Here is a 12,502-nt window from a genome sequence, read left to right on the forward strand (position 1 = left end):
TGTTGATGTCACTTGTTACATGAATGTGAAGAGACAGGTTAAATAAGGATTTTTAAGCCTTGAGACAATAGAGACATGGATTGTGTTTGTGTGCCATTCAGAGGGTGAATGGGCAAGATATAATATTTAAGTGCCTTTAAATGGGCTATGGTAGTAGGTGCCAGGTGCACCGGTTTGTGACAAGAACTGCAAAGCTGCTGTGATTTTCAGGGTCAAAAGTTTCCTGTGTGTATCAAGAATGGTCCACCACCCAAAGGACACCCAGCCAACTTGACAACAGTGCGAATCATTGGAGTCAACATGGGCCAGCATCCCTGTGGAACGCTTTCGACACCTTGTAGAATCCATGCCCCAACAAATTGAGGCTGTTCTGAGGGCATGGGGTGCAACTCAATTTAAGAAAAACACTCTGAGCAGGCACCTTGGATATAAGAGGTTATTGATTTCAAATAGTAAACAAGAATATACAAGCTATCCACATGGTATCAATGAAACTCCTGATTTTTTCAAAAAAGCAAATACAAAGTCTAGTTCAAATGATTTTAAACCTGATTTTTACAATAACAACACAAAATATTCAACTTTATTGCATGAATTCCATTTTTAAGAGAACATGTTGTTTGGTTTGCCTTGTTGATTATATTGAATAGGTAACACCCAAATAAATGTTTATCGTGCAAAGTCATCCTTGAAAGTGTGTAAACCTCGTTTTATATCATGGGTGGAATTAGAACAACGTCAAGATAACCAGATATCACTAGCGATTCCGATTTAACTAATTTTTACATGTAAAACCCGTATTTCATTGTGAGACGAGATTATCTGTGCAGCGCGTCTGCAATGAATACTACCTGGAACCGGTCCTAAATTGCCGACGCATGTGCAATGAAAGCACTTCCTTTTCCGCTCATTGCGCTGCGTTTTCTTCTTCAACCAAGCTTCTCCTCAGCGTAAAAAAAGGTAAACACAATTGATATGTACACATTTGAAACTACTGCATTTCACTGGGACAAAGGTAAGCTATTTAGTATCAATGCATCGGTTGATATGATAATTTGGTGCAGATGTATTGCTTGCTAAGTGAACAACATTATAATGGTTTATGAGTAACCTCCATTCATTTAGCTAACGTTCTATCACTGAAGCCCAAAAATAACGAAATCTGTTGCCACAATTTGACAACCACTCGCTAGCGGTCCTCTTGCGTTATTGTACTTTATGTATACTACCATGGTAAGGTTAATTGAATAACCACGTTATTGTAATGCTGTCTATTCTGTACCATTTAAGATCACTAACCGCGTGTTGGCTCAAGTGAATCCGACGTCATGAGTTTGTTCGGGGCCAGCACTGGCTTTGGCGCTGGGGGATTTGGAGCGGCAACCACGGACACCCACAACCCAATGAAGGTAAGTAGCTATCACATAACATTCCCTATCTGTAACCTGCTTAATAATCAATATTTTTTTAGTAGTAGAACTTGTTCTGAGAGGTGTAATTCAAATGTTTTTGATTTTGAATTATATGTTATCTCATACAGGATGTGGAAGTAACCTCACCCCCAGATGACAGCATCAGTTGCTTGGCGTTCAGTCCTCCTGCCATGCCAGGGAACTTCTTAATAGGGGGATCCTGGGCCAATGATGTGAGTCGTCATGTTCCACTTAAAGTGCCCACTTCATACTTATGTTTGTTGCTATGAGTCTAAAACCCATTCACTTTGTAACCAACATATGAGACTGTTTTCTTACATTTTTCCAGGTGAGGTGTTGGGAGGTACAGGACAACGGGCAGACAGTCCCCAAAGCCCAGCAGATGCACACGGGTCCAGTCCTTGATGTCTGCTGGAGCGAAGTAGGCCCCCTCACATCTCATATCTTTACCAACCATATGAGGTGTTTGAATGAAACTTGACTTATTCGTTCCCTTGCTCTTTTAGGACGGTAGCAAGGTTTTCACTGCGTCTTGTGACAAGACTGCCAAAATGTGGGACCTCAACAGCAACCAGGCAATACAGATCGCACAGGTAAATATTTCAGGCTATGAATACTGTTTTCAGTGTTATTTTTCAATTTGTAGTTTTATCACCTCTCTGTGCTTCCCTTGAATACATTGACAAGTTCTGTTGACACTAGATCATATTAGAAATGGTCTTTGATTTGTGTTTCCATTTAGCATGATGCTCCTATCAGAACAGTCCACTGGATCAAAGCACCCAACTACAACTGCATCATGACAGGCAGCTGGGACAAAACTCTGAAGGTAAGAAACATGATTGGGAACTATTTTATATAATAGTTATTAAAGGAATAGAGCCAAACAGTCATTTATCCCAGTGGCAGTAAGGCTCCTGAATGACAGTCACTAGAATGTTCAGCGGGCTGGCTTACAGTTGACATTGTACTGCTGTGAGGTGTATATTGTGTACAGTTAAATCATTATGAGTCACCCATGAATTTGTATGCTTTGATGATATGTTTTAATTTACAGTGTCAGAAACAACATTTCCCCATTGTGATCATAAAGTCATTCTTAGTTATACTTTTAATCATTCATTTATTTGTTTGATTTGCTCTGCTGTAGTTCTGGGACACCCGCTCGCCCAACCCAATGATGTCTCTGCAGTTGCCAGAGAGGTGCTACTGTGCAGACGTGGTGAGGACCTAGTGCTAAAGCTCCAGTGATTCATATTCTTTAAGTGGTTTTCTATAATAGCTCTAAATAGCGTTCAGCAGAGTTAAATGTTCCCCAAAAAATTGCTTAAAGTGTGCTGTCCTGGGGCCTCATTTATAAACGGTGCGTATGTACAAAATATACCCAAAATCTGCATATGCCAGTTTTAGCACAAAGGTTTTCACAGTACTTGACATGAGAATGTCCTTTCCTCCACACAAATTAAGACCATGTGTACGCACATCTTCTGGCGGTTTAAGTATTGCAATCAGGAAAGTTGGCCTGTGCAAATGGGGTATATGGTGACACGCTTATTCATAAACACATAACGAGATGCAGCCATTTGCTGTTAGTGAGAATAGCAAATATCAAGTGTGTTTTTTGTTTTTAGATTCTAAAATAATTATAGAATTGTTATTTTCGTAATTATTTCTGAATAAATTCCTCAATTTTTATGGCTGTGATGGGTTCATATTCCTGAAATAGCCATTCAACAAATTACCATGTGCATCTCTCATTTAATTGGGTCAATGTAAATAGGCAATGTACAGGCAATGTATTTCACGTTTTGCTATACGTGATCACATATGCAGCTTGGTTTCTAGCCGACAGATGAATGTAACAGGTGAACATCAACACAGTTGATCTTGTACTTTGAAGTATGTATGCTACTACTGTATGCCAATTGTTTTCTCTTTCAGAAATGGTCAATACAGCATAAATTGCTGCATTTTAAAAAAACCTTTCTGCCAACACAGTAAAGACAAGTTACTGCAAAATAGCATAACTTTCTGCCCACACCTCTACAGAAATGTGATCAAATATACCATTGATCTTTTTTATAGAAACTGCCGTGGCCTAATTCCAATAGTGACAAATATACAGAAAATAAAGGAAGCGTTATTGTCACTGAAAAAAGTGAATGGAGGGTGTTTTCCGGGTGGAGATTTAATACTCGTTCACGCATGCTCAGTTTGATGACAGGTCTGATTTATAACGGGAAACATGCGTATGTATGGTGTGCACCAAGTTTATAAATCTCTATTTTTAGACGTACGCATTCTTTTCAGAAATGGCGTGCGCAGGTATTTGGTGTGAAATGTATGAAACGGTTATTAATGAGTCCGCTGGTTTCATAAGTCATGTGTTGTCAACTCGGCTGATTGGTTCACTGTTGTTTTCAGGTGTACCCCATGGCAGTGGTAGCGTCTGCAGACCGAGGTTTGATTGTATATCAGCTTGAAAACCAGCCGTCTGAGTTTAGGAGGATAGACTCACCACTCAAACACCAGGTGACTGGTCTCACATACCAGGTGACTTACAGGTCTCCCTAAAAGAGTTCTTTTGACCTCATTGGGACTTCCTGGATAAATAAAGGTTACATTAAAAAAAATGAACAATACATTTACAGGACTGTCTACTACTGTACATACACACACCTTTTCAGAGTGCAGTTTCCATTGATTATCAATTATTCATGAATAGTTCATGCCTGTGGTGTATACCCTAACACTACCTCTTCCATCTCCCTGTATCAGCACCGCTGCATAGCCATTTTTAAGGACAAACAGAACAAGCCTGCTGGATTTGCTCTCGGAAGCATTGAAGGGCGGGTTGCAATTCACTACATCAACCCTCCTAACCCGTGAGTGCCACAAACCAGGCTGTTTCTTAAACTGTGAGAAAGACCTTGGCTACCACCCACGGCACCCTACTCATCACACTGTGTTTTTGTGTTGTAGAGCCAAGGATAACTTCACCTTTAAGTGCCACAGGTCGAATGGAACCAACACAGCCACACCACAAGATATCTATGCTGTGAGTCCAGATTTTGCTCTCTACACCCTGCTGTCATATACATTTGGCTACAGTCAATAGGTAGCATAATATATTGGGGTGTTTTTCATGCAAACACCTTGCTGTTTCTTATTAAACAGGTAAATGCCATCTCCTTCCACCCTGTCCACGGGACACTGGCGACTGTTGGGTCAGATGGTCGCTTCAGCTTCTGGGATAAAGACGCCCGCACCAAGCTGAAGACCTCAGAGCAGCTGGATCAGCCAATCACAGCATGCTCCTTCAACAACAACGGCAACATCTTTGCTTACGCCTCCAGCTATGATTGGTCAAAGGTAACATTTTCTCTCGTACCTCATGTTATGATAGGTTGATTTAAGACTCATTCTATTCCTTAAATGGCCAGGCAATATTTTAAATAAGCAAAATTGATAGATCTTTGTGTTAAACCTCAGGGACATGAGTACTACAACCCTCAGAAAAAGAACTACATCTTCCTGCGTAATGCTACTGAGGAGCTGAAACCACGGAACAAGAAATGGTGAGTCAGAATGCCATTGTCATTTCATCAGTCACCTCTATGGTGACCGTCAAGACATGATTTTCTATGCTCTCATTAAGAAATGTAGAACCACATGTATATTGGTGGACAAGAAAAGACTTGAAAGCAACAGACTTAATGGCTTGTACATTTCTCTCATGTCTCTAGATTTGTCCAGTATCTCGCCTGTTGTTTGCAAAATGGAGGGTTGTCAAATGCACACGTCATGCCTGCACGACCCTGTTCCTTTCCTGTGCCAACACCAATGGTGGAGCTGGTGCTTGCAGAATAGGGGTTGCAGAGTGATAAGATATTGTTTTGAAATATCTGATATTTTATTTTGTCACGATACCATGGTTGCATTTAAAGTAATGTTTTTTTTTCTGTTACGTTGTTGTACAATTTAACGATATTGGAGAATGACATAAATGAGTAGATAAAGACAAGTTACACTATCCAACTGTTTTTTGCAACACCTTTTTTCATTCTCTTGCACATATTTTTTAAATGTAACTCTGTGTGTCAGTTAAGAACAATTCTTATTTACAATGACGTCCTACCCCGGACCAGTTGTGCGCCGCCCTATGGGACTTCCAATCACGGCCGGATGTGATGCAATGATGCCTTTTGCTCTGACATGCAGTACTTTAGACTGCTGCTCCACTCGGGAGCCAACCCCTGCACATATTCACATATGTTTAGAACACTAAACAAGCAAAGCATAGAACATACATGGTGTACTGGGCTTCTGTAACTGGACATTACCCTTTTTCACCCATTTAGATTTCTATAAAAGGGACACTCAATTTGGGAAAGGGGATACTTAGGGGGCTGCCTTAATTCACATTAGCACCCAGAAAACAGTGGGTTAACTGTCTTGCTCAGAACAGATTTTTACCTTGTCGGCTCTGTGATTCAATCCAGCAACCTTTCGGTTACTGGCCCATCGCTCCTACCCGCCAGGCTACCTGCTGGCATCAATAGCTGCAGGTCCCAGTATCTCTAAATTCCCTTGTCTATAGTAGGCTACTATAATGTATAGCTAAACTACTCTGCACGATAAACTGAAAAATGCTGCAGGAAAATATGTTTAGTTCTATACGATAGTAGACTACAAGCAGAATTTAGACAGACAGGTTTAGATCAGTGTTTCCCAACCCTGGTCGATTACCCCCATTTTTATTGTAACCCTGGACAACCACACCTGATTCAACTTGTCAACTAATCATTAATCCCACAATAATTTGAATTATGTACGTTTGTCAAGGGCAACAACGAAACTCTACTGTTGGAGGTACTCGAGGACCAGGGGTTGGGAAACACTGGTTCAGATGACCAGACACCGGAGCGGGAATTCGTATATTCTCGCGATGGACTTTTACGTCACAGTCTACATAAAACATTCGAACTCCTCGGCTACTTCTCTTTTGATTACGATATTTTGTGCGAGTATCAATAATCATGCCTCGCATCTATGTTGGAAAACTTAATTATAATGCTCGAGAAAAAGACCTTCAAAGATTTTTCAATGGCTACGGAAAGCTTATGGAAATTGATCTGAAAAATGGGTAAGTTGATCATATAAGAGAATCAGTTGGAACAAAAAATAGCTGGCAAGCTAATGGTAACTTCATATCCAGTTGGCGTTAGCTAGCTAACGTTACCTACTTGCTTTCGGCTACCATCCCCAAAACATACGCGAAATACATTCACCTTTCATTTGTGTTATCTGTGCGTGTAATAGAAATTAGCTAAAGTTAGTGGTTATTAGATGCACACATTTGATTTACTAAAGCATTTAACATGTTTGGTAAAGAAGGCCCATAGCTAACGTATTTAGATGCTAGCTACTACACAGCGTGTTCAAAATGGCTGCTTGTTTGGCTGCAGGGTGTTTTTTTGTCGTTACTAGTTATTACTGCCAAAGTCATGAACCCCACAATTTCTCTTTATTAAAATGTGATTTTTAAACCTAACCATAACCAATCACTCTTAACCTTAAACGAGGACCAAAAAGATAATTGTTTTCATGCATTTTTACAATATAGTCAATTTCGACTTTGTTGCGGTGCTATCTAGTGGAAACCTATTATTTTTTGTGCGGCCATGTGGCTACCAATGATGTATATAAACCCTGGCTTTTGGATGCTAAGTATTGGCATATGAAGCTCTGAAGTCACCGGTCGGCCATATTGGTACTCCACAGAAGAAACAGGCCTCCGTATTAATAAATGTCATTCCTACAGTATTTCAATATTACATGTGTTTTTTTCTTTTTGTGGGTGAGACTGACAATAGCACTTTCTTAAATGTATACTTTTATAGGGTGTCCTCCCACAGAGTGTAACAAAAATTTGCATGAGCTGAATTAAATGTTAAAGGCTTTGAGAATAAAAAGCCTGGTGTATGTTCAGTGCTCCGTTGACATTTCAGAGTTACACTTGTGAATTATTTGAAAAATAACAAGAATTTTGAGTGGGTATGGAAAGTGTACTAAAATGTGATTCTACATGACTGCTCAAAATCAATATCCATCTTACCTCTTATGTTGGGGCTGGGCGACATGGTCCAAATAGCATATCAGAATATTTTTTTCTCCAATTTATGACAGTATGGTGTTTTTAAATAATAAAAGTTCAACATTTGCCTTGAGGAGTGTGGCCCCATAGGGTGGCAACACATACATTCTAAGTTAATTCATTGGGGTTTTTCTCCATTCTGTTCAATTCAACCAAAAATAATTGTCATACATTTCTACATTTCTTGCCCTCAAATTATATATAATTTCCACACTGCCACATGGGGCTGCACAATATGGGTTAAATAATCTAGGCCTTGTTTTTAACTAAATGTTGTGATATATATCAAAACACTTGGGTGAACTGTTGGAATCATGGCATTAGGATGTTAATTATATTGTTATAATAGTGGGCACTTTGATTACAGTGTTGGACATGACAATGAATGAAAATGCCAGGGAGGAGTTATGACAGGGTAGGAACCAAATTGTTGGACAGTGTTTCCCAAGGAACCCTACAATCTTTGGCTACATTAAATGTTTCTTCATGTAGCCAACATATTCATCATTTGCCTATTCCTCTTTGATTTAGAAGATACTGTTGCGCAAACAACATGCAGATTGAGGCCTGCTAAAACTTGCTTAGAATATACAGACTTTGCTTTTTGTAGATGTAAGAAACAAACTAATTGTGTAATTATAGAATGCTTTTGAATTTTATATTAAGAAACAAAGTAGAAACAACATTGTTGTCATCAACATTGTTGCATGTGCTACATTGACCGTGCAGACTGAACAAGTTTCTTGTGGTCAAGCAACAACAAGTGCTCTCCTAGGGGTGCAGGGCTAGGTCTGTGTGGAAAGCGGCGAGGAGAGGGATGCCTTGAGTAGCGGTGTAAACTATAGAATGGATGTTATACATGGCATATCATACTAATTAGTTTTAACGTTCTAATCCTGTTATAGAAGATAACGTAAAAACCAGTCCGTGCCTCAATACCGGTCTATATAGTAAAATACAGCTCTACTATTTTATGTCCTGCGGACTCAAAAAAGAAAGATGTGAGTTCAACAGTAAAGTGAGCCTGTCAAATAGCCAGTAGCCTTAATTCTTGCAGAGTCCAGCCTTGCTGTTTCAATGCAATTATTATTATTTTGAACATGGCCTTTGAACAAATTGAGGTTTGGGCCTTTGGTTTTCTTCAAGGAAAATCTATACAATTAACTTATTTTACCCCTTGGTCAAAAGGCATTTTTTATAGGACAACCTATACTGCAGCGGATGCGTTAGTTGAGAGATCTGTGTTTTCAAAACGCAGACCCTCAAACAAATGTGCTTTTTGAACCATTTCACCTGTTTTATGTTGCATCAAGACTGTTCAGGGGTGTACAACTATAGTTATCCTTCACAGAAAATGTGACTGACTAGTTGGCTAATTAGCAGCTTGTAGTTTAAGTGCCTTAATTCATTGGTTTGGCATTTGTTTTTATTGCTAGCTTATTTAACTTTTTTATCTTTTAGATATGGCTTTGTAGAATTTGAGGATAATCGCGACGCGGACGACGCAGTGTATGAACTGAATGGCAAGGAGTTGTGCGGGGAGCGTGTGACCGTGGAACATGCCAGAGGACCGCGCCGTGACCGAGATGGATATGGTGGTGGTGGTGGCGGCGGGGGTGGTGGTCGCAGTAAGTGCAATGTATTTCAATGTTCCTGTCACCCTTTTCCCGATGGGTCAAGGAGATGTGAATGTGGACCGTACACACACAGGCCTGTGATCCCGAAGTGGAGTTTGTCATAACTCGCCAATACTCAATGATGTCACCGTTTCCATAGTGTCACCATTGAGTATGGTACAAGTTTGACCCAACTCAGAGCAGACCTCAGATTACTGCTACTGATTGTTTAGTTGTAGTGAAACCATGTTTCTAGTGTTTTCTTCCTGGTGGAATTGTGAGCACCAATAAACAACACAACTGTATTTAGTTAAGAAGTCACGACTTTGTCACCATGTAGCCAAGCTGTACCGTGAAATACCATTACATGTGAATTGTCTTTGCGTTTTGATTTCAACATTAACAAAGTCCTTGATGTTTCAATTTGAAAGAGTCCAGCTGAGGGCTAAGGCTGAGTCCATTGAGGCTAAGATGACTGCCTGTCCCGTTTGGCCTTGGCTTTCACCTTTACAATGTGTGTGTGACCTATGCCTCTTGACCCTTGGCTGACCTAACCGGAAGCCTTGATGACATCATCCTTTTTCCAATAGACCAGGGGTGATGGTGAGGATTCCCATTGGTTTCTATGTTGAAAGAATAAGTGGGGCGGCTTTAAGTCAACATGTTACCTTTCCCTGTAAAGCAGGCAAAGCAACTGCATTGTCCCCAGTTTGACAACCGGTTAGGCTATGTCATAGGGTAAAACCTTTGTAGAGATATGTCAGTTGGCACTCTTGCAAAGTGTGCTACAAGTTTTTGACATTGACTTTGTGGAAGCCTCTGTTTGTCTTTCAGGATTCAAGAGTTTGTAAGAAGAACATCACTGTCCATTTGTTTATACTGCTAAAGATTTGCGGTTTTTAAACATTTGTCAGACTGGCTGTATGTTGCTGATAACAGATGCAGTGGTGTTCTTTGCACAGCAATGAACTACAGAGGCTGTACAGTGAGAAGAATAAAAATGTACAGCCACTAAGCCAACAAATGCCGCAGCTTTAATACCTCAGTCACTTAATTAGGTTTGTCTTGAGACTGGGTCCAGATGGACATCTCACAGGACCTATATTAAACATTACCACACCTTTTATTCTGGTAGTTGCATTCTCTGTTAATGGTCTGAGCCATTAAGTGAAATGCCTATATGCCACTCTGTTTTTCTGACAATTTGTCTGTCCTGTCATTTAAAGGTAGTAGTGGTTACAGCAGCAGCAGAAGCCGCACTGGCAGGGATAAGTACGGGCCACCCGTCCGTACAGAGTACCGACTGATCGTTGAGAATCTGTCCAGCCGCTGCAGCTGGCAGGATCTGAAGGTGAGTTGAGGGGACACTTATATTTAAGCAATAAGGCCTGAGGCAGTGAGGTATAGTATATTTGCAATATACCAAAGGGCTGGTCTTAGGCACGATGCAAAGCATATTGCCTGGATACAGCCCTTAGCAGTGGTATATTATGTACCACAAACCCGCAAGGTGCCCTATTGCTATTATAAACCGGTTACCAACATAAATATAACAGTAAACAAGTAGTTTTGCGCCATACCGTGGTATATTGTCTGATATACACAGAGCTGGAATGCTGTTTCAACCAATCAGTGTCCACGACCCAAACTACCTGGTTTATAATTATAGGTGAGGGACAGGTACTGAAGATGAACTGTCAGTTGCTATCCATGGTAGGCCGTTTTTGTTTCTGAAAAATTGGGGTAATGTTCGGCAGTGACTTTGCCTGGTCTCCTACAGGATTTCATGCGTCAGGCTGGAGAGGTCACGTATGCCGACGCCCACAAGGAGCGTACCAACGAGGGTGTCATCGAGTTTGGCTCACGCTCAGACATGAGGAGGGCCCTAGACAAGCTGGACGGCACGGACATCAACGGGAGGAAGATCCGCCTGGTGGAGGAAAAGTCTCGCCGCCGACGCTCCTACTCTGGCAGTCGCTCGAGGTGAGGTTCTACATACTACCCTGCTCTTTATGAGTAGGTGAATCCCATGTGTGGTCACACTTATGCAGCCATTTATTGTGACATTTGTATTCTTGTTCCCCCCTTCAGGTCTCGCAGCAGACGTCGCTCTCGTAGCAGGAGCCGCAGGAGCAGTCGCTCCAGGAGCAACTCCAGATCCCACTCCCGGTAAGCTGGCCCTAATGTCTAGAGAAGTATGGTTTAGATTGTTGTACACATATTGACCAAAGATTGTTAACAATTCTGTCAACACCCTGCAGATCCCATTCTCGAAGCAAGAGACGCCACTCCAAGTCTGGAAGGAAGTCTCGTTCCCGCTCTCGCACCCGCAAATCCAGATCCCGTTCCAACAAAAGCAAGTCCCGTTCCAAGAGCTGCTCCAAGGTGAAATCCGAGCGGGATTCCCGCAGCCGCTCCAAGGAGAAGTCGGCCAACAAGAAGTCCCGTAGCCGATCAGCATCTCCCGTGAAAAATGGGAAGGAGGAGCGTTCTTCTCGCTCCCCTTCTCCAGCAGCTGACCGTCGCTCCAAGTCTCCGGACAAGCGCTCAGTCTCCCGCTCCAAATCCAGGTCTAGATCAGCTTCCCGAGATTAAAGGGTTCATCCACGTGTTCCTCATTTGAGCAACTAGTGATATAGGACCAGCTCCTATTTGACAGATCAATCGCAGCACCAGGTGCATCAAGGCATGCTCAGTCTTAATCAGTGCTATCCTTGACACTTAAAAATCCGAACTACTATCTTGACGTATTATACATGGCATGAGAATGATTTAGTCATGTTTATTGTGGGGGAGTGCGCATCGTAGATTACAGCTATTGATCAGTTTTGTATTAATTGTACATAAAGGAGCTTGTCTGAAGGGCTTTGTATTTAAAACAAGCCAGGCCTTTTCTTTAATATCCTTTTTAGTTCTTGTTCGTATTCCTCTGTCTGCTTTTGCTTACCTCAGGGTGGTGTTTTGAGTTCATTTTTCATTTTCATGATAGGAGTCGTTTCACCTATTGAGCCCCCCTAAAGATGTACTGTATGTACACATACAATTTGTAGATGAGCAGATTTTTGGCCTTGTATGAACAGGTTTACCAGGGATGGTGGTACAAATTACACCCTCTCCACATAAGAAGCCGTTCTGATTACATGTGACATGCCCATTTTTTTTATTGTACATTTAATAAAAAGTTCATATGAAAATTGCTGGTTTGTGATGTTATTCTCCCATGATAACACACGCTTTGCTGTGTTGACGTTTGGGCCAAAAACAGTCATTGAATGTTATGATTGACAGTGAAATTG

At 41.2% G+C, this 12,502-nt stretch overlaps 2 protein-coding genes across 4 annotated transcripts; both read left to right on the forward strand.

Annotated features, from left to right (window-relative positions):
- Positions 1-873: 873 nt before the first annotated feature.
- On the forward strand, positions 874-5,466 carry LOC135528045 (mRNA export factor-like). Of its 3 annotated transcripts, none has more exons than XM_064956811.1 (13): positions 874-960; positions 1,291-1,409; positions 1,541-1,645; positions 1,762-1,854; positions 1,940-2,026; positions 2,176-2,262; positions 2,584-2,655; positions 3,858-3,986; positions 4,212-4,318; positions 4,416-4,491; positions 4,611-4,805; positions 4,926-5,011; positions 5,180-5,466. In XM_064956811.1, coding segments are annotated over exons 2-13 (1,119 nt in total). In that variant the 5' UTR covers positions 874-960; positions 1,291-1,328; the 3' UTR covers positions 5,181-5,466. The 3 variants fall into 3 exon arrangements, with proteins under 3 accessions (XP_064812883.1, XP_064812885.1, XP_064812884.1); XM_064956812.1 differs by having other exon boundaries at positions 954-1,015; XM_064956813.1 differs by lacking the exon at positions 5,180-5,466 and having other exon boundaries at positions 3,858-3,965; positions 4,926-5,015.
- A 912-nt stretch (positions 5,467-6,378) lies between these two features.
- LOC135528047 (serine/arginine-rich splicing factor 6-like) lies at positions 6,379-12,400 on the forward strand. Its single transcript, XM_064956814.1, has 6 exons — positions 6,379-6,579; positions 9,052-9,218; positions 10,433-10,557; positions 10,987-11,189; positions 11,298-11,375; positions 11,468-12,400. Exons 1-6 carry the CDS (start codon positions 6,473-6,475, stop codon positions 11,799-11,801), a joined length of 1,014 nt encoding a protein of 337 aa, XP_064812886.1. The 5' UTR covers positions 6,379-6,472; the 3' UTR covers positions 11,802-12,400.
- The last annotated feature ends 102 nt before the right edge of the window (positions 12,401-12,502 follow it).

The sequence above is a fragment of the Oncorhynchus masou genome, chromosome 33 (assembly GCF_036934945.1).
Source record: "Oncorhynchus masou masou isolate Uvic2021 chromosome 33, UVic_Omas_1.1, whole genome shotgun sequence".
In the NCBI taxonomy this organism is placed as follows: domain Eukaryota; kingdom Metazoa; phylum Chordata; class Actinopteri; order Salmoniformes; family Salmonidae; genus Oncorhynchus; species Oncorhynchus masou.

Coding starts and splice junctions, on each gene's coding strand:
- LOC135528045 (XM_064956811.1), top strand. CDS start 1,329: ATGAGTTTGTTCGGGGCCAGCACTGGCTTTGGCGCTGGGGGATTTGGA. Junction 2,027..2,175: donor AGGCAATACAGATCGCACAG/GTAAATATTTCA, acceptor GTTTCCATTTAG/CATGATGCTCCTATCAGAAC. Junction 4,319..4,415: donor TACATCAACCCTCCTAACCC/GTGAGTGCCACA, acceptor TTTGTGTTGTAG/AGCCAAGGATAACTTCACCT.
- LOC135528047 (XM_064956814.1), top strand. CDS start 6,473: ATGCCTCGCATCTATGTTGGAAAACTTAATTATAATGCTCGAGAAAAA. Junction 9,219..10,432: donor CGGCGGGGGTGGTGGTCGCA/GTAAGTGCAATG, acceptor TGTCATTTAAAG/GTAGTAGTGGTTACAGCAGC. Junction 11,190..11,297: donor TACTCTGGCAGTCGCTCGAG/GTGAGGTTCTAC, acceptor TCCCCCCTTCAG/GTCTCGCAGCAGACGTCGCT.